This window comes from Mycteria americana, chromosome 2, assembly GCF_035582795.1.
Source record: "Mycteria americana isolate JAX WOST 10 ecotype Jacksonville Zoo and Gardens chromosome 2, USCA_MyAme_1.0, whole genome shotgun sequence".
NCBI lineage: Eukaryota > Metazoa > Chordata > Aves > Ciconiiformes > Ciconiidae > Mycteria > Mycteria americana.
In genome coordinates, this window is record NC_134366.1 from 132,561,993 (window position 1) to 132,583,592 (window position 21,600).

The 21,600-nt window shown below is 42.9% G+C and overlaps 1 protein-coding gene across 1 annotated transcript in view; it reads left to right on the top strand.

Annotated features, from left to right (window-relative positions):
- The window catches only part of TGS1 (trimethylguanosine synthase 1), a 31,571-nt gene extending 16,439 nt beyond the window's left edge, over window positions 1-15,132 (top strand). The window contains exons 12-13 of the mRNA XM_075494678.1: window positions 925-1,003; window positions 12,152-15,132. Coding sequence (XP_075350793.1) covers window positions 925-1,003; window positions 12,152-12,268 — 196 coding nt within the window. The 3' untranslated portion in view covers window positions 12,269-15,132. The remainder of the gene's footprint in view (window positions 1-924; window positions 1,004-12,151) is intronic.
- Window positions 15,133-21,600: the final 6,468 nt, after the last annotated feature.

Below are 21,600 nucleotides of genomic sequence, written 5' to 3' on the forward strand. Positions count from 1 at the left end.
CAGCTGTATGACTTTGACCACCTAAAATTAAATATTTTTATTATAATTTTTTATTTTTAAAAAAAGTCATAGTTATTCTTAAAAGTAAAAAATCCTTTAGAGAATTGTACTAGCTTCTTAAAGCAATAATTCAGCAGTTCTAACTCTATATTATTTTATTAAAATATGCTGAAGTAATCAAATAGCTATGTGGTGTGTATATATAGGTAATAATTAGTTAAGTGAGCTATGATTTTTTTTTCATTAATTCCACTTTTTAATTGATTTATAAAAGGTATATCTTATTTAAAATAATCTTACTCAAACTATTCTCAGTTGTAGCACCTGCCTGTGACTTGGGAAATCACAGAAGAGTGCAAGCAAAATATTAACCCTTTTAATTAATGTATAAAATTCCATACTAACTTAGTAACGTTGGTATTGAGCACTCATTCATCTGGGAAGGTATTAGCGTAATGGTTTCATCAAATATGAAGTGTGGTGGGTTTTTTCCCCAAAAAATATTCTCATTTGTTTCCTTTCTGGCTAAAATGTAGCCATATTTGTAAGAGTAAGGAAATCTTTGTATGCATCTGAGAGATATTCCACGAAATGGATTAGGGGGAAAAAAAAAAGCCAAGCCAATGTACTAGCTATAAACTACATTCAAATTTCTCATACTTCTCTGTAGTTCAGTTAAATTTTCTTAAAAAGTGAGATGTTGGGTTTTTTTTCCTCCTTTCTAGGGCAATAAAGGTGAAATAGAGTTTCTGCATTTAGACAATACTAATTTCTGCATTTCAGAAGAGTATCTAACTCACACACCTGGAAGACTAACTATAATTTAATTGCATGATAACTGAATTTGGGACATACTTTCGAAATGAATGAATATAAAGCAGTTTCTCCTTCCCCATTCTTGTTTTTTCCTTTACTGGCTTCTACATTTGAAATTTTCAGGCTCTCCAAGAAGATCACCAACAATATTGTGTATTTTCTACCTCGGAATGCTGACATTGACCAGGTGTGTTACTGGATAAGGGCTTGGTAATTACAAAAAGCTCAGCTGGCTTAAAACACAAGTATTATAAGCACAAACTTAAGACTTTTAAGTCTGTTCAGCTTAATGTGCGGGTTTTTTTTGTTTTAAGTTTGTACCTTATGTTAAGTGATTTCTGTGTTTGCAGTACTTTTCATATATTTAGAAATGGGAGTAGTAGATTATTTCCATGATTTTGATACTGTTCCTTCACAAAGCAGCAGATTGGAGGTTCTTGTAGAAGATCCAAAGCCAGTACATTTCTTGAGTGCCAGGCAGATACCTCATTATAAAAGAAAAAAAAAAGTTTTTAACCAGCTCTAACTATGTGATAAGTTGCTGAGTCATAAATTTTCATGGCTTTCAGTTTATGAAGGAGTTGCAGGAAATCACTGTACAGCCTGCGATCACTACTATCACTGATTAGTAGATCGGAGACGAATGTCATGCCACCAGAGGTGGTACTGATGCCCTCCACACAAGTGTGTGGTTCCATATGGGCTGCTTGCATTGCAGCAATTAAATAGTTAGATGCATCACTCGCTTGATAAACACACAGTTTGTTTCACTGGTGTGGCATTTTTTGTATTGGAGATTTTCGTTAGATTTAAAAAAAAAAAAAAAAGTAATTAGATGACTGTAACAATTCCCCTGAGTGACTGGTTTAGTTCCCTCTGTGTATTTGCTATATTAATTACGTCTTGTAGCTTTTTGCAAAGAAGGGAGCAGGGAGATGTTCTCACCTGCACCATGCCGCAGAACTTCCCAGGTTTATTTCCTGCTTTTCCAAAAGCTGTGTCTGACTAAGAGCAGGCAAGGTCTCAAGCCACATGGTGGCTTGCAGAATCGTTGGTGGCAGACAGCTGGCTTGAGAAACAGGCTGAAATTCACATGGCCTGAGTATTAGCACACTATGAGCCCACGCTATGCACAGCACCGTTTGTACGGCAGGTGATGATTCACTTGCGTTCTGCGTTTCAGGCTAGTGAAATGTCGAAGTGGCTTATGAATCTTGGAACAGGGACCTTAATTTTAGGCAGAGTTTCTCTAGTTTCAACTTCTGACCACTGCATTTTATCAAATGTTTCATTCCCACGACAAAGAACGACCTTACCAGGTTTCTGCTCTGCTCCTGAGCGCTTTTTACTGGATTTATAAATGGGCAAAGGCATCTACATTTCATTTACATTCCCACAAAAGCATCTAAGAATACTATCCACAGGCTTGCACCTATTCCTACAGAAGAGCTTGGCACCTCTACGTGGTTGGGTTAGGTGTCTTGCTACCTCTACATCTTGGTCCGGTTGGCTCTGAATGTTGTTAATGTGCTCTAAGTGCTCCTTGATGTACATCCATGGGTTTGCCTTTACACAAGTGGCTGAAGAGTAAGTGCTGTTGCTGAAAAACATGCCTTTGTGGTCACAGCTTAGTTGTTAAAAGCACATGGCCAGAGGCCTGGGTTCGGTTCAGTCGTTCAGGCTATGGGCTACTCTCAGGAAGAGAAATCGGCTCCTCATGCCTTTCTGTAGAGATTGTGCCAGTATAAGAAAAAAAACCCAGAAGGTTGATGATCTGAGAGCAGGGATAGAGGATGTGAATCTAGCCCACTGTTTAGGGAAATGTAGTCTTAATCCTGTGTGGACAGATGTGCGTCAAACATGACTGTCCCTAACGTGACCTTAGTGGATACTGTGGTCCATAGGAGACTGGTTATGGGTTTGGCTGCCATCATCTCTGGCTGTATTCAAGAATGACGTTTCTGAATTTACTGCTGCTACACTTCCAGGGCTGTGAATCTCCAGAAAAAAAGAAGATTTACTACTGAAGTTCCTTAATGGTTAGTGTAGACAGTTGTCTTCTCAGTTTGCTCATGGTTTTGCCCACAGTTCTTGTCCACCTTACTTTTCTCATGGACCAGATAGGGTGGCTTCTGCTGCTATAACAGCTTTGGCAAGGGCCTGTGGACACCGCTGCTAGGATGTAGTGATGTAGCTTAGCTGGTGAATGTAGTCCATAAACTCTAGGGGCCTATAAAAGCTTGATGAAGTAAATCTTAAAACATTTTTTGCAGGAGAGATTAATACCTGAAAACTTAATAACTTGGATAAGGCAATATTTGCTGAACGGATTATCTGATGCCTTAGATTTGAATGGAAACATAAAAACCTAAGTTTGATTTGTGATGATATTGCTCAGGCATGTAAGACTTGCCTCTTCTGTGTCCTCAAAAATTAACTCTATGCTGATACACATATGTAAGGCTTTCAGAGATCACTTAGCTCCTGGAATAGGTGGTCTAACATGCAAGGTGGCAGTTGTTAAATTAAGTAGTCTGCCTCTTGTCTCTCGTTGACTGGCTTGGATCTACAAGTGAGGTGTGCTTGTGTGCTTTGTCAATTAAAATTGATTTAGAAGCTGACTTAATTGCCATTGCAAACCTCCATGAGATGTTTATACTGACTGTAAGCCAGTGTATCAGTGCAAGTTTGCTTGTCTGACAGTGGATCTCAAGCAGAAATGGAAATAAATGTCCAGCGGTTAGAAGCAACCCTACAATAAAAGTATTATTTAGTTAAGGTGGTGCAAATTTAGTAGAAAATATGTGCTGCTTTTTACAGTTAGATAGCTAACATAGAATAGGGATCCTGCTGCTGGTGGGAAAGCAGGTGGTAGCTGACCTTGTCCTAGCTGTGTCAGAGGACTCAGTGTTCATTCATTGCCTTACTGGTAGACAAAACATCCAACCTTGTTCCACATGATTTTATTGCCAAAACAGTGCTTATTATGTCTGCAGGCACAGCTTTTTCTGTGTGGAGTTACTCTTGTAGGGAGAGATGGGGTTCTTTGAATTCCCTTACAAAATTCACTGAGTTTAGGTGGAAGAGGAGAAATGAACTTCAGTACTTCTGCCTCGAGAGGGAGCAGCGAACCAGTGGAATATGGTTGGTGCATTTACAAGAAATGTGAAACATTTCCCTTAATTGCATCAAATCTCCTTGTTTACAAGCATGTACTTGTTACAAAATCTGTAACGTATGCAGGTCCATTTTTAGGTCAAATCAGTCTTTCAAAACATTCTTTCTAGTTAAGGAGTAATCAAGAATTATTATATATGTGTGTGTGCACATACATAAAAATATTTTGTTTTATTAATAGTGCCTATTATGTAGCTCATGTGTGACACCCTTGTTGATACCCATCTCTTTGCAGCACCTTTACATCTGAGTTCGTTCTTTAAGTTTTTTTTCACATCCCTTAAAATAAAATAAAAAAGAGGGGGAGTTGTGGAAACTACCAGTCAGAAGTATATTAATAGTGCTTCAATTCTGGGGGGCTAAACTTGTATTTGGCTGCCAGTGGTGTTTTTGAAAAGCAAAACAAAAAGTTTGACCTACTTAGAATTCCCACAAAGCAGGAAAGAATTAGAAATCACTGTTTCAGATAGGCTTGCATGCTTAAATCAAAATTATATCCCAGCAAAATGAAGTGAAAACACTTGATAAATACTTGGGTAGTTGAAAACTGTTCTTGCCTTCTATGAGAAGAATTAATGGTACTAATTTAAGCTGATATTATTAAAAAAAGAGTGAATATGCATGCCTTGGCAAAATTTGGATGAAAATAAATTTCTTCCCCTTGCTCTGCTGTTGATTGACTCTAGTGGCAGCAGGGAACTTGCAGGCAGGGAATGCTCAACCTTCCCCAGCATCCTTCCTCTTCTTGGCTGGTTCATTTCCACCAGATCAAGGGGAAGAAAGGTGGTATCTGCAGGAGATCTACATTTAGGTCTTAGTACTCCAGCAAAAGGTAACAGAGACATCCACGAATGATGTGAGAAGCAAGCTTGTTGAGACAGAATGATTAAATGTTGTTTATGAAGTGTTCAGCAAGCTGTGCTCTGCATCATTGTGCAGAGTGGGAAATGCGTACTGGCCTCAGGACCAGGACTCATCCCAAGTAGCCTGATCGCTTGCACGGACTCTTTTCTGTACCAGATAATACTTGTGTATCTTAATATTTGCAGCAAAGGAGGAGGAACCTGGGATTTGTTGCCTTTGGACCTTCTTCCTAATGGTGGGATAGCTTCTTTTCAGCTAGTTGCAGAAGGCATGCTCAGCTACATAAGATACCAAAACGTCCCCTCCCAAGTGTTTGCATACTACCGCAGTGATGCTCCTGACTCTTCTTGTAAGCCGTGTGAGTGCCACTGGTGCGGTATTGTTCTCTCGCTGGTGGTCGGAATGGAGTCGGGCTGCAGGATGGCTCCCCCCAGTAAACTGATGAGCCTAAAATGTTGGTGACCTGGTACGCTGAGAGACAGATGACCACATCAGCATCTTTACCAGCCTAGCCAACTTTGAGAGATGAGGTACTGAGGAATCTGAAGTTTATTACTTATCCTGACCGTGGATGGTTAACGGCTCAGATACTGTATTATGCCTTAGTGATTATCCTAAACTTCTTCACCGTTCTTTGAAGACAGTGATATTGTACAAATTTACAGATGGTGGTTTAATTCGGAAACAGATTTTTCTCTTAGCAAAAAGACAATCTTACACATTTATCTATTTACCGTGGGATTATCTTTAAGTCTTTCTGATTTTTAACTGCTGGAAATGTTGTGTATTTAATATCTCAAGCATACAGTAGTGCAAGTTTTACTTTCGGGTCACATGTTAGTGTATCAAAACAGTACGATAATTAAGGCCAATTTTCAGATAACATTTCAATCTTTATGACCCTTATAGCAGAGCAAGCAAATCTATTAGAATAATATTGGTCTACTCTTAAGACAGAATACAAGTGACTTCGCTAATTGAAGATGATTCTGAGACTAAAATGCCTAATATTATTCAACTTGAGAGCTATGTTTTTGAGTTAGAAAAGTTTTGGCCTATCCAAGATCCAGCCTGTGACAAAAGAAAAAACAATGCAATCTGAGAAAGATTTGCTAGTGTCCAGAAGCCTTTTTCTCTGTGTAGGTGACCTGAAGCTTAAGTATACATCCCTGGAAGGGATATGGCACTGTGGCTCTGCTCAAAGGGTTATAGCCACCATGTTGTGAAGTCACGTCATGAACCGTATTAACTTGCTCTACAGTTTTTGCACAAGCAGGCTTCTTGGTGGTATGGGGTATGAGAAAAGATCTAATTTTAAAAAAAAAAGTGTCAAGAACTTTTGAAAAGTGGAATGACTGAAAAAGCAGCCCCTCTTCAAAGTTTGAGTCTACTTCACAATCCAATGTTAATATAGTTCCAGTTTTATAGACAGGAACTGTTTTATTTATTGAAAATAATGCCTTTTCCTGTTAGAGTTGCTATTAAACTCCTGCAAAATGTCCCCTTTTCCAGCCAGCTGTTTTTGGCCCTTATAATAGTGTAGGGTAACGGAGGGAGAGGAGCAATGCTGCTTTTTGGGTAATACATGTCAAATAATAATATTCTTCTTTCTTTTAACCATTTTTGAGTAGTATTTCTTAATCAAACCATATATGAAGTTTTATACTTCATAAAGTATTGGAGTAAATTCCTAACATAAACTTTATAGTTAAGAGAACTGTTAATTGTTGATTGCTCTCCATGTCAGCCATAATTCTGTAAATTTGACAGACCAAACAAGATACTTGTGCTTAAAATTATGAGCAGAAAGGCCTGACAGGCAAAACATTTTCAGGTTGGGGTGTTTTTAGGTGGCTGCAGATAACTTACTGCTCAGTATCTGCAGGAGGCGTTTTTCCCTGTCCTTAAAACTTTAGACAGCACCTCAAGGGTTTTAACTTCAGCCTGTGCAAGGGAAAATCCGGTTCTGTTTTTTAACTTTCAGTCAAGACTGGTTTTTTTTTTTAACATTAGTCAAGACCGTAGCAACTGCAGCCTACGTCCTCCGTGACCACATCACTCCGATGGATGAAAGAGTTTTCAAAAATGGTCTGCGTTCTTTGAAGCTTGCTGAGAGGGGAAGCCGATCCAGCTTTTGAGGAGCGTGGGTCCGTGGGAGGAGCACGGGACAGGGGGTGCACTACTTGGGGGTGCAACAGCCGCGGCACTGGGAGGATGGGCTGCGCGGTGGATGTGGTGTGACATTTCACAGATGTGTGGGAGATCTGGCGGGAAGTCATAAATGCTGTGCGCTAGCAAGGTGTTCACAGGCAAATGCTCTTCTATCTATATTATTTATGGCGTTCTCCCACGTGGTTCCTACTGGTTGACTGGAACTATATAAACTGGGATCATAATGCAAATTGGCAGCCTCTCCACTTAAACTAGCTAGTAATTTGTTACCAGCCAGTTGTAGTTCTGTCATGAGCTGACCTACCGGCAGTCTGCTCGGTGTTGTATAGGTTTGTAACGCAGTCCCCACTAGGAAGATCTTACAGGCTGCCTTTATTCACTCAAGCTACTGTGTTCTCAAAAGCTGAAGCAGGGTGGGAGGCAGGGACAGGTTTCTATTAGTCTTTATGCATTGTTGAGAATTCTTTTTTTTTTTTTAACCGATCATTTTTCAGACCTCTTCTTGTTTCTGTATTGAAAACTTCGTGTGCGTCTTTACTATTTGAAGATTTGATGACTCGTGCAAAACTTTATACATTGGGTAGATTCCTGGGTTTGGGGTTTTTTGGGTTTTGGAGGTGGGTGTTTGGGTTTTTGTTGTTTGTGATAGCTATGCCTAATTTAGTGAAATTTCACTGTTGTTGGAGCTTTTGCTGTCCTAAACGTGGGTGTCTCAGACCTGGCTTATATTCCAAATACTGCCAGAAGACACAAATTACCTTTTGTTCCTTGTCTAGTGTGTAGAGTGATTCCCTGAGCCCAGAATTAAGCAAAGTGCTCTTGACCTTGATAGTCATACAAAGAATGTACATCATGTCGGTACTTTTCTTTTTTTTTCTTGCCTTTGTTCCCACCTCATCTTCGCCATCCACTTTGAGAGAACCTAGAGTTAGGCACCGAAGCCTTGTTCTGTCTGTAAGTCTAATGCCTAGATGGGAAGGCGTTTGCTGTGTTTCTGTTTTTGAAAGTCCAGTTGTTACAAATGACTGGTCAATGAAGGGAGTGGTAAAACTCATTTATTTATTTAAATTCTGTCTGGTGTCATTCAGAGAACAGAAAATCATACCAGAAAGATCAGTTTAATAAAAGAATAAATATATGGTAACCTCTGTGAATTAAGAAATTTGATGGGAGGCTGACTAGTAAAACTAGCACTGGCCCTGTTCATTTAGCTGTGATTTTAGACTGGAGACCTAGCCAAATGGGACCTGCCAAGCATGTCATGTTTATTTAGGAGTAAATATAACAATGAGCAAAGCAGGGAGTGAGAGGCCAGGAGATGAACCCAGATTAATTTGATTGTGTTTTTAAGATGCTTGGGTATTAGGGGAGTTGGCAGGTAAAAGACTGGGGGTTGATGTGTTTTGCAGGCTGATCGTTTCTAAGTGAATGTAATTGTGTACACTTCAGCTGTGACTATCATGTTAATAACGGCAGCTTTTAAGCAGCCCACTTTAAACTCACATCTGTTCTCTGTCCTTGATAAAAGATAAAGCCAGAAGATACTCCCACCGTACACCAATCTGGACTTCAGGCTTACTAAAGCTCATAGCACTTGAATACTGAATTGTAGTTTGCCCACCTCAAGTTTAAAAAAAAATAAATCTTTGGCCTGTCAAAGGTTGGCAGCACCACTGTGGCAGTGGCATAATTCACCTGCAGACCTGTACATTTTGAAAAATGCTGCCTGAGAGCATTTTGGTTTATTACCTTCAGTGTAAAGAATACCATTGCCTTTTTTTTTTTTTTTTTCCCAAGCGGGTTGGGATTTTTTTCCCTACCCTTTAGGTTGGTTGCAGGGGGAGGGGGGTCCTATTTTTACTAGTGTTCTATACAATGAAATGAATCACAGTGTCCTTGTGTGACTGCTGATCAAGCCAAAAAGCTTGTATTTCTCATACCCCAGAAAAGTTTCTTGGAGGGGGGACAAAATGACGATAAACTTTTTATCCACAGTTAACCTTAGTTGGTGGCTGGAACAGATAGGAAGTTACTTTACTAAAGGAATTTCAGTGTGATAAAAAAGAACTTGCAAGGCCAGCAGGAAAACCTTCGAGTTCAAAAATACACCTGAACAATATAAAGCAAGTTTGCACCTTAAACAACTTGTGCTCCTGAAGTAATCTTCCATGTTCCTTTCCCTTTTCTTATTTCTTTTCTGATGTCTCCTATTTTAAACTTGAGACCAAACCTGCTAGCTACTTTTTTTTAATGCTCTGTGGCTGTGTCTGTAGCTGTGGACTATTTCCATCAGCAGTCGCTGAACTGAAGGAAGCATCCGGATGAGAGGGATGCAGGGAGGCATTACCTGAAGCGGCATCGTTGACCCTGCCCGGGGGGGCGTGTGGCACCTGCAGAATTACCCGGTGCAGCAAAGGAAGCGATATCTGCCCCCCGAGACGGGGGTTTGGGCTAAAGAACAAACCGGGATGGGGAGGGTTGCCAGCAGGGAATCGTTGTATTTGCACAGAAAAATGCAAAATAAACAAATTTTGGACTAGTCCGATTTTTTTAAAAAGAAATTAAGAAGCCTTTCCGTACTCCCTGTTGTAGTTCACTGCAGAAAACAGGAGATGCGTGTCGGCACTTCTAAAAGTAGGTGAGCACCTTTGTTTTTCTCAAAGCATCGTTCCTCAATCTGCTGTTATTTTTAGAGGGCGTCCCTCTGCCAAGCTGGCACCTTTCTGAAGCTTGGTGTGTGGCAGCTTGCCCTCGTTTCAGCGTCAGGGTTGACTGAGCCCTTCTGAGGAAAACTTGGCAACTCCTCCATAATTAAATTTGCGACCTCCAGCAATTTACAAATAAGCATCGTCGCAGAGGATTTGCGTTGCCCTTCTCTGAATATCGGGGGGGTTGAGGAGCGTGCGGTGCCGGATCCGTCCTGCGGAGCTTATGCCCGTGTGCTTATTTAGATTTTTGTCACCTTTGGGTTTATCAAATACTTTTAGTAGTCATTTGAAATAAGTCTTAGTTACCTTGGATTTAACACTTAGAGACTAGGCACAGCGTGTGTAAGTCCTCGGGTGTCCTTCGGTGGATGCCACCCCTCAGTGGAGGAGCAGCGTTTGCCTGTGTTACCAGTGGAGCATTTTGCTTTACTTGGTCTTCTAAGAGAAATATTTAATACACACTTGTGTTTAATATCAATACATTAGTCATACTTGGATATGCTAGTGACACAGATTGTGCCCTGAAAGCAGGAGTGCATAACCCCGAGACAGTAATTTCAATATTCTTATATTGACTGATCCAATTAATATTTTAGAATACTTAAACAACATTAGCTATAAAGTGCAAAGCCTCTAATGCTTTTTGGAAGGGACATTCCAGCTTTTTTTTGTAATAAATGAGAAGTACAAACTTAACGTCTTCCTAGAAAAAAAAAATGTGGATTGCCCCACAATGTTAACTGCTTTTTAGAATTTCAAGTAAGAAAAGATAAGTCGTAAAATTAACATTCCTGATCACTTGCCAATTTCAGATTCTTGTGCTATTTATAAGTCAGCCAGCTTCTGCTTTTTTACTTAAGTGGCAGGTTCCTCTTTGACAAGAGTGTGGAGATTTTTTTCCTATTACCGTTAAATTGAAGGATGAAGAAACTGCTCACACTTTTGTTTTTGTCTGCAGAAATAAAAAAAAAAAGGAAAGGGGGGGGGAAAAAACCCAGAAAAGTAAATGCTTGGTTTAGATAAGTGTGGTAATTTTTTGGGCAAGTCAATAAAGGTTCAGAGTATAATTTAGATTAATCTGTTATTTCCTCCTGATAGTAGGCTGGTTTTTTACTTACAGTAAAATAGAGGAAGTTGAGCATGTTTATATTTAAGTCTGCACTACAGAGTCAAGTCTCAAAGGAGTTTAGAAGTGTTAATAATGCAACCTGAACTTTTAAGTTTCAGCTGCTAACATCACGGACTTCTTGGTTTAAAGATCGGTTAAAATCTGCTGCAGGCTTGTAGACCTTGATCACTTTATGTCTGCCTGGGAGGTTTCCCTGCATAGGGAACTATAGAAATAGTTTTCCTGTAGCAGGCAGGGAAAAGAGCAGCACGGAGCAGAACTAGCTGTGGAGCAGGGACCCCCGCCCCTCGGTGTCCACGTCGGGGTCCTCCTCGGGGTCCACGACGGGGGAAGAAAAGCAGTCAACACTCAAATTTGGTGTTCTTCTCTTCCTTCTGTCTGTGCGGTCTGTCCTGGTGAGAAAGCGGTAGCCTGTATGGCTGTCGTCCCTCAAAGAGGGGGTACTAGGCAGCATGAGTAGGAACAGGAGAGGGGAGGGTGTTGTGTGCTCCAGTCCAAAATGCAAAGTCCGCTGCAAAACGTTGTCTGTCTGTAATCGTTAAGCATTAAAAGCGTGCACCGGGCTTAGTCAACAGAGCATGAACGGTGAAATTCTCACTCCAGTGATCGTAAACACGCGAGCTGGGAGCAGCGCTGCCTGATGGGCTCTCCCTGCCTGCAGTTACTCAGCTGCCCGCAGCCTTACCCTGAGAACACTGTCTGAGACTCCAGCGCACACAGCAGCGTTTATTTTTGTTGCAATAGCAACAACAAAAAAATCTGGTTTTTGTGAGCTGTTCTGCCTGTTTGAGGTTTTGGGGTTGCTTTTGTTTGGGTCCTCTCCCCCCCCCCTTCAGTGAAACCCGTATGCTTCCTAATTCCAGGATTTGGTTTTACTCTTCCCCCAAAACTTGGAATTTTGACACCTTCAAAGCACAGTTTACAGCTTGCTTTTCGCTGCAACTGGGTGTCTCAAATGCCAAGTACCCTGCAAACCAGTCTAGCATCTCTCGCCTCAGCACAGCATGTGAAATGACGACTCTTTATCTCTAGTTCTGAAGTCCTCTTATTTTCACGGCTTGGGGTGAGGGGGATTTTTCAGTCACAAGAAAGCCACAAATCACTCTTGTGAGTAAAAGGAGACACTGAAAGAGGGCCAGAGGCATTCGGTGACGAGGAATATTGCCACCGGTATTAACAGAGGCAAAGATGTGTTTTACGTGATATTTCATGTGAATAAAAGATTTGGGGGTTTGCCTCTCTACCTGTGTGTTGATTGATTTGCTTTTTGTTCTTTGTTTTTCAGGTGGCTTCCTTAGCAGGGCCAGGAGGGAAAGTTGAAATAGAACAAAATTTTCTCAATAACAAACTGAAGACAATAACAGCTTACTTTGGTGATCTAATAAGGCATGACATCTCCTGAACTCAGTGTGGATTCTTCCAAACCCAAGCTCCCTGACTGCTGCTTTGCTTAAGCTTTCATACAGCTGGCTGGTCAAAAACGACTTAAAGCCATTTCCCGCTTTAATTTCTGTTTACAAAAAATTGTTCTGTTTATTGCTACTGTCAATAAATGTTTTATAATAATTTTGACAAAATTCTAAACGTAGAGTAGCTGTCAATGTAGGAAAAAAGATCTTTATAAAATGCAGTCTTGCAAGGTTCAAGTCCAGCCGGTTGAAGGGGAGTTCAGGGTTTCTTTGCAACTCTAACGTGTGTTACTTCTGTACTTGCTCTGGTTTTGAGCATTCAGAGGGTCACAAAGAATAGCCTGAAAGCCACCGCGTGTCAGGAACTGCTGTCTGTGCTTTAGAAGCAAAAGCATGTGGACGCGAGGTGGAAGGAGAAGGTCAGGGCCAGCACCGCAGTTCACCCCTCTGGCTCCATGCTCACTGGGAAGCTTTTCAGCTTTTCTTTGTAGGATGAAGGTCCACACATTTCTTACAGTGAGTACTCCAGCTTGTTGCAGCACAGGGAGAGAGCGGGGCATGTTTGTGGCTGGCAGCAGGGCTCTACCCCTCTGTTTTTTGTTAATTTATTTCATTTTTTTCCTACTTGCCGGCCCTCTTCATTACAAAGATATTTTGAAGAAACCTTCTGAGTGGAGGTTTGTCTCAGTAACCAGAGGGGTATGTGTCCCCCCTCTTTTTGAGGCCTTTTAGATCCTTGCACAGGCTTCAGGGAGGGCAGATGGAGCCCAGCTCTCCCTGGTGGGAGTTCTCTGCTCCCACTCGGGGGTTTGGGGGGGGAAGAGTGGCTTTGGGCACTTCTCCAAGTAGAAGAGGAGGCAGGCGAGAAGTGTGTAGGGCGTGGATATGACACTCTCATTGAAATGCACTTACAGTAAGTACCCAAGATCAATTTCGAGCCTGTTTTTGAGGTAAGAGTGTAGGAATATAGTTCCTAAGACAATAAATTAGTGCTGCTTCTCCTCTGCTTGGAGTGCAGCAGGACACCAAAGGCAGCAGAGACCAGGCGCTAAACCATGCATTAGTGCTGACAAACAAAACTCTGTAGAATAACCAAATAAAGAGGATTTTTTTTTCCCCCCTTAAGGAATGAAATCCAACTCTTCAAATCAGTTTGGAGATCAAAGTGTTTGTGTGTGTATGGGATGTTAAAAACACGTATGCAACCTGACTCAGTGCAAGTTTGCAGTGCGGTAAAATGGCACTTGGGACGTCGTTTTTTTCGAACTTTAATGTCCATCCAGTACCAGACAAGTGCTAAACCGTTAATGACTGTTACATTCATGCTTCATGTAAGGTATTTTAGATTACTTTGAAGATATTTTGACTAATTCGCATCACTGCATTTTGCCACTGTACTACAGCGAGGAAGAAGTGCTGTGATAGTGCCTAGATAGACAGAATATTGAAAGGGAATTGTAAAGGAAAGAAATTATCTGCTCTTCAGTATTCCTTAGAAGTTTGATACTAGGAGGCGGGGGAGGTTGGCAAGTGTGCTAGTATTATGGGAGGTCCAAACCTACCGTAGCAGTGGCATGTGAATGTAATGAATGAAAGTGAATGTTAAATTTTCACTACAAGCTACAAAAAAAATCCAAGAAAGAGTCATGAGGCCAAATGAAGAATAAATTGGTTTATACTGTGTATGTTACAGTACTCTGTACGCTGAAATTTGATTATATTGGGCCTGTTGCTGCTTACAGAAATACTGTTGTCTTATTCTTTGGTCCTCTTTTCCCCCTAAAGTTAAGGAGTAGCTTTAGAAGCATTTTGAGATCTCACCTCATTTTGAGATGCTGCTTCACTAAAAGGAAGCTCTGTGGGGGAAATACCCGTGAAGTTACTTTCACCTTCAGGTATGTAGTCAGATTTTGTTCAGTGCCCAGTATGCAAAATGTGGAAGCTGAAAGATGACATAAAAGCTACACCATTTACTGTTTTAATGTTTACTTCCAATATAGTGAACTTACTGGTTAAAAGGAACGATTTATCAAAGGTCTCTGCTGAGCTTTGCAAGCACATGAATCACCAAAAGCAGAAGAATATCCTTGTTCATGGCTGTTCCTGTCTGTAATCAACAAGTACAAAAGGTCTTTTTTTTTTTTTTAAATAAAACTTGAAGTCAGAATACACCCTGCTGGGCTGTGACAAATGTTCGCCCTCAGCTTCCCACTCGGACAGAATAGGTGAAGTTCCCCAAGGCTGTGAATCAGTCAATCTCTTAAGCCTGAAATACATCTACGAGTATTTTTACTTGGTTGGTAGTAATTTCAACCAACAAGCACTACATGGAGGACAGCTTCATTCATGATACGAGTTTCTGTAAAAAGGTTATTCTGCTTTATATCGTAGAAATAAAGTTAACGTGGGCTAAGATGCAGTTAAATTTCCGGACATCTCATGCCCAGAGTTTTTTGGATTCAAGTAGTATTTTGTATATGGTATGTTAAGCTACAAAGAAGTTACGTTGCTACTGTAAAGTAAATACTCATAGAGGTTTGGTCTTTTACCAATTTTAAGCCACAAAATAAGCTGTAGGAAAAATGCAGATTTTTTTTTTTTTTTTAAGTTAACTAATATTTGGACTATATGCAATAAATACATACTGTTTTATACTTTCCACTGTGCTCCTGAGCTCCTAATTTCTTAAGTTTATCTTAATTAAATCCAATATTAAACCAAACCCATCAGTTTCTTTTTCTGGTGCATGGCATGAAGAGAAGGGATGGAACGTAGAGTTAAAGCAAGCACGGTGCAAGGCTGATGCCTAACTGCAGCTTCAAGGGGAGCAGAGCATCAGCGGGGCTGAGCAACCGGCTCTTCGTGGCAGGACAGTTGGTGTTGTGCCCTTCTCTCAAGGAGGCCCCATTAGTGTTATGGTAAAAAATCACTGTTCCATGAAGTTTTAATGTGCAGGTTTTAGAAAATCTTCCCCAAGTGTAGTGGTTGTGAAGTAACATCTGGGTCTGTATGTGCAACGCAGGGGTTATATAAACAAATTAATGTTACACCACAGTGACCATGGTAACATTTAGAAGAGGGAAGCCCCATAAATAGCACAAGGAAAAAATTACTTGCAGTAACTCATTGAACAAATCAGTAGAAAATTGGGTCATTTTCACTTGGTTTACTCTCTCTGCTTTCATATGCCTCATACTGTTTCCTTTAACTGTCCTTTCCCCCTCCACCCCCACCCCCCCCAAATCTTCCCACCTCCAAATACCAAGGAAGGAAGGCAGTCCTAACACGTAGCATGAACTAATTTAGCATTGCTAGTTTAGCCTTTCCAACACAAAAAATATTGGTATTCCTGCCACTGGAATATCTTGGTGCAGTCCAGAGTACTTAAAAAAAAAGTTGATTTTCCGTGGTGAGGAAGTTTTAGATTTCTGTATGAAAACAGAACAGATGTATTTTTGCAAGCGTGTGGTGCAGTGGCGAAGGAATAAATGCTCTAAAACCGAACTTGAAATCGATTCAGACCCTCTCCTGTTTCAGCTGTCAGACGGTGAAGCTGTCAAGTGGTCCAGCCTGCTCCATCAGTGTATTACCCATTCACACACTCTGGGGAAATACTTGTAAGAATGATGCTGTGTTGATTCAGTTAAGTGAAATCCCCCAAATGCCCGAAGTAATTAATACAAAAAGAAAGAAAGAAAAAAAAAAAAAGCAGCTTGTTACTGGGGAGGCTGCAGAAGAGATCACTAGCTGAAAGGAAGCAACAGGAACGGCTAAAACCAGCTGGAGTGACTGAATCTAGGGAGGCTGGAGATTTACCCAAGCAGTGAAAATCCTAGCTACAACCACGAAGGGAGGAGGCAGGAGAAAAGGCTGAGTCTGCAAACAGGGCTTGTGCACCCCAGGGTTTGGTTTCCACCTCTGCTCAGCATGGTCCTGTGGTGTCTCTGGAAGATGCCCGAGGCTGCGGCAGTGCCTGAGCGATGCCGTGAGCAGGGCTCTTGCCCGGGGCAGAGGCGGGGAGGGCAGCAGCCCACCTGGGAGCCCTGACAGCGGCCGGGCTCTGCTCGAGGGCTTCCCTGCGCCGGGGAATTCTCCAGCCGGGCTGCGCACACCGCTCAGCAAAACAACCCCTGCGACGTGCAGCAGGGTCGCACCATTTACCTTCTCCTACAAACCGGAGTCAGCCCCGGATTTCTCCGTATAAAGACCCAAGGACTGGTGTCTTTTAGCACGTGTCACGACAGGGGTATCTCTGAGTGTCAGGGAGCGTGGTTCTGCCATCAGCCCCTTCTGCGCTCTTCTTCAAGTCTCATGCAAATGTGTTTTCTGGGCTCTTCCTTTCGGCACGTCTCTGAGGTCTTGGCCCGTCGCCTTGCGACGTTCCTTAACCGGAGCGAGTTTCAAAGCGCTTCCCAGCAGCACGGGCTTCACTGAAAACCCGAAACGTCGCTCCGGGTTTCTCGGTTCTCAGGCCGCTGAGGAAAAAAAGTGCTGTTGGAAGCAGTCTGGGTTTGATGACAGCGCAATCCTTCCTGTCTCTCTCTGTGGCTCAACTCATTTTCTTCCTTTTTCTCAAGGCTGCACTGCAACCTTCTTGTGAAACCCCTGTGGTTTATTAGGGGAGTGCAATGGCATCACCGGAGCTTTAGCACTGCATAAGCGTGAGTAAAGAGGCTCACAGTGTGCCTTTGTTGTGCTGGGAGTAATGAAATACCTTTCCTCAATCTTTTATCCTAAAAATGTGGCCAAAGAATGGGCATCAGAGAGGATATTCCTCTGCATAGTTATCGCAGGTTAAATAAATCCATTTATATCAGTGCACTGCTACCTAGAGCTGGGGGGTTTCATCACCTTGTCACAGTGTCAGACACAGCAATGGTGACAGTAGCAAGAGCTTTTGTGAAAGGCGGTATTATGATCTGACAGCAAAACCCATCCTAAGGTATTCATTAAATTGTTCCAGGCACCGGGACAGCCTATGATTATGTCAGACAGGGGGGCAAATTGTACGCTCTGCTTTTCCGGTATACGCCAACTTAATCTGAAAGTCTGCCTAGGAAGGTTAAACACGGACAGCTTCGCCCGAGCAAACTCCAAACTGGCAGAGCCCGTCGCCCCAGAGGGTCACTGCAGGGGTACTGCCCGTGCCAAACGTCCGTGCTGGTGCGGGAATGATTTCCAGTGGATGCAAGTTGCAGCTGGGCTTATCCAAAGGGTTCCCTTGGACCTCAGAGCATTTGGATGTTCCCAGCAGATGCAATGTTATCTGCAGCTCAGGCTCAGACCTGTACTTCTGGAAAGTGACCGTCCCCAGATGGGAAGCTGGAGTTCCCCAGGAAGTGGCTGTGTGGGGAACCCCGGGCTGCGGCTCCTGTTGTGGGAGAAACCGCGCTCCGTGAAGTGCTTTAGTGCTGGGGTTTGACACCGAGAAGCCCAGTTCTCCCAAGAAAAGCAAGTCTTGTGGAGGTTCTTCACCTCATACAGAAATTACCAGCCAGGGTATGCATTAACCCCGTCTAGAAGAGGTGCTGTTAAGAGTCAGGTTTGAGAACAACCTTTGTGGTCATACAATGTAGAGCAGGATGTCTTCTGCAAGCAAGTGCTCCTTCGGCTCAGGAACAAGCCGAGTGCTGGGAGCAGGACAGAGCACAGGGCCAAGGGAGCTGTGTTCAGGCTGCAGAGCTGCATGCCGCGGTGCCTGGATTGTAGCTTCTGCAAGAGGCGCTGTTTGTGTCCACTTCTGCTCTTGCTGCCAAGTTTTGTGACTTTACTGGCAGTCTTTTGGTTTTTTTAATGCAGTTTGTAAAGAGCATTGTCTGAAAAAAAAAAAAAAGAAGAGCTTTCATCTAAAAATAAATCTGTAGTTCTTGCAGTTAAAAAAAACAAAACCAACAAAAACAGCTGACACAAAAACAGGACCTGCATGCATTATAATAGTTCAGAAATCAGATAAGAATGTCTGAAATGTAACTGTTTTGCACTTGTTTTGTAAGCAGGTCCACCTCATGTTTTGGCCTGAGGCACAGAGATGAAGAGAGGCTGAGATGATTTTTCAGCAGTTGGGATTGACCATGCTGCTTGTCTCTGCTGCTGCTCTGATTTATCAGCTTTGTTTAAAGAACTGGGGGCATTTATTACAAATAAGTTGAAGTAGGAAACAGTCTGACTTCTTGCACGCTTATTTTCTCTGTTAATGAGAAGAATGACCTAATCCAAAATTATTGTCACTTGTTATAAAAATACAAAGTGGAGAAATCATTTAATCTCTTTGCAAGTAGAAAACCAGTTCACAAATGGATGTGGTGGCTGAATCAAGGTCTGCGAAGAAGAAAACCAGTTTGGCCGATTTGGCAAAATTAACACTGTCCAGTTAGCTAAAAAAATGAGCTCTGCCAGCATAGAAGACTCAGAAAACTCTAGAAGATTCATGATCTCAAATCAGCCCAGAGTAGGAACCAGTGATGAGCAGCTGTTTGACAGCTATGAACCATGAGGGAAGTGAACCTTGAGTGGCCAGCTCAGAGCATGTGGACAGACATGATAAGTGGTGGGGATTAGGGACCTGGGAAAACGGCCAGGAGAAGAAATTCCGAGGAGCAGTGGGTCCCAGCTTAGAAGTCAACTGCTTGGGTGAGAAATAAAAAGAGCCAGAATTTATAGAACACAGTTTATAGGTATCCAGTCTTGCAGAAAGTTCATGAGTTTTAAGAGAGAAAAAAAAGCAGATTGTGGTGCCCAGGCCAGTGCCGGTGTTCAAGGGAATGCCTGGGAGCAGACCTGGATTACCGCACAGGTTTGCTGATGCTAAAGGTGCTGCTGCCTTGCACAGCAGGACCATCGTGAGCAGATGAATGGCAAAATCTGTGGCAATTCGCAATAACTTAGGTAAAGGAATATTAAGAAAAGATCAACTTCCTCCTGGAGTCCAGATTGTGTTAAGCAAACACTGCCTCTTCCTTTCCTCTCTTCGTCTGCAATGTGAGTTTTGTATTGCCGTTCGGGCCATGCAGGGAACTGTATTTTTCATTTACACGAGAACAGCGATCAGATGACCGTGGTGACAGGTGTCAAGTCATGTTTTTGAGATTACACGCCGAGCGCAATGCTAGGATCCCCACCAGCAGTATCATTTTCCGCAGCTTATCGCAGAGGAAGTAAATGCACGAGCTGCTGTGCTGGCCCCAGCAGGACTCCCAAGTGCTGTAGCACACCAGGCAAACTGCGTTTTAGAGAAAAATACCACAGATGCTCCAGCTGGTAGGCCTGGGAGCCAGCTGTCCTGTGCTGGGGTAAAGAATAACTGGCCAATGTGACCTGAATAGGCGGCAGGGTGGTACCAGGTATCCTCTTCGCAGGATCTGAAACACTTCACGGTCCCCATGGGTCTCTGAAGAAAGCCAAGGGAAGGAGGCAGTGCAACCGGCGGTCAGCCCCCATCTATGTGGGCTAGCACCTGCGCTGTCCTTTCCTCGTTAGTTTTTCATTAAAAACAGGTCAAAATGAGTCAGTGGCCTGAGGTGGTGACATTTAGCTGCTGAGGTGTGATAACTGTTAGTTTTCAGGTCATAAGAGAAAATAGCGATGCTGCAGTTTGCTGCTTGCACTATAAAATGTATTTGCTAAGACCATTGCAGGTTAGTATAAAAAGCTGTGAATAAACAATATACGTAAGAGTATACAGTAGAAGTTTTGAAGTCATGACTTCTTGCTGATGCCTGGTTATTCTAGCTGAATGCTTACGTGGTAGCACGGACGGCATGAGCCCCACATCCCTTCCTTGTAGCTGAAGAGACATTCTGAGGTTTCTTTCTGTCACGTCGCCTTCCTACCAGGGCAACCCAGATTCCAATCCCAAAATCAGTGTCCAGCCATGCAGGAGAGGTTGCTACAGCTAGGTCCACGTGGGCAGTGGAGCACCCTAGGAAGGGAGCTACAGAGGAAAACAGCCCGTGCAGAGGCCTCACGCAGCACACGTTGATGGGATTTTATCACAGAGCAGCTCTAATCCCGTCCTGTGGGCTGAGGGCATGCTGGTGGCCAAAGTGATCTTCTGGCTGCATTTCCCCTGGCAGGAATGCAGCTTGCACACTCCAAGACTACGCTGCAATGTGAGCCACAGTTAGGGGGGCAACCACAAAATTAATTTAAAAAATGTGTTCTTGATCCAAATTAAACTACCAGTCTAGAGATACCTAGAGATAACTGGTGCCTTACCCAGGGACTGAACTCCAGCTCAGCATCCCAATGCTCTCTAGCTGGAAGAGTTGGAGGGCCAACTGGAGATAAAAAAAAAAAAAAAATCACTGTTAGCCATCTGTGCTGCTTCTCCTTATTTCTATGTCTGTCTGTCTCTACAGACAGCAACTGAACGCTTCTACTTTGCATGTCAATACAATTTCACTTTGCCTTCACTTAAAATTCATTTCAGTTTGAGCTGAGTGATTTCAAGCTGGCTGGCAAACTACCAGTATCTCATTCCCTAGGGAACAGCAGTCCCAGATGGGACTGTGCAAGCAGGGCCCACCAGCTGCAGGCAAGGTCCCTGTGAATGTGGGGCACACAGGGCTGTTCCTCCTCCGAGCCATGAGGGCTGGTTTGAAGCAGCGGAAGGCAGCGGGGAGCTGGAGCATCACTGGCGTAGCACGGGACAGGGAACACCCACCCAAATCCTGGCTGCCTCTCCAAAATCATCATTCTTTCCCTTCCATGGCGGTTTCTATGGCCTAAAACTATATGTCACCTGATGTGAGAGCTGCAGACATGCACCACCCTTACAGGTGTTGGCTCAGAGATTAATTTAATAATAAATATTATTCTGTTAATTATATATCTACCACGGGTTTTCCTAAAATATCAGATGCTGCTATGTAAACACCACAGTTATCTAGATGGGTTATCTCACACACTGCCTCCACCTCTTTCCCATTGGTCTTGATCTTGCGAGCCACCGAGTGCACACGGATGCCGTCCGTCCGTCCGCCTGCGGGTGCTCAGGACAGCGCAGCTCTGCAGCCGCGATGCAGAAGTGGAGCTGCTGGGCGTAACTCAGAAAAGAAGTGATGCAACTCGGTCTAAGAAATTAATGAAGTGGTAGCGAGTAGGGCGAGATTGTTTTGAAATAAGAATGAATTATTATTGTATACTAAGCTGATTATGCATCCGGGTTGAGATGTACAGAATGGGTGGGCTACGCTATAGCTGGGAGAAGCCAGGCACGCAGCCAGCCCCATACAATGTGTGTGTTTGTGCGGCTGGTGGCAAGCAAATCCGTCACCCTCTTCGGAGAGTACTGTAAATGTGAGCGGGGTCTGCCAGATGGCAGACA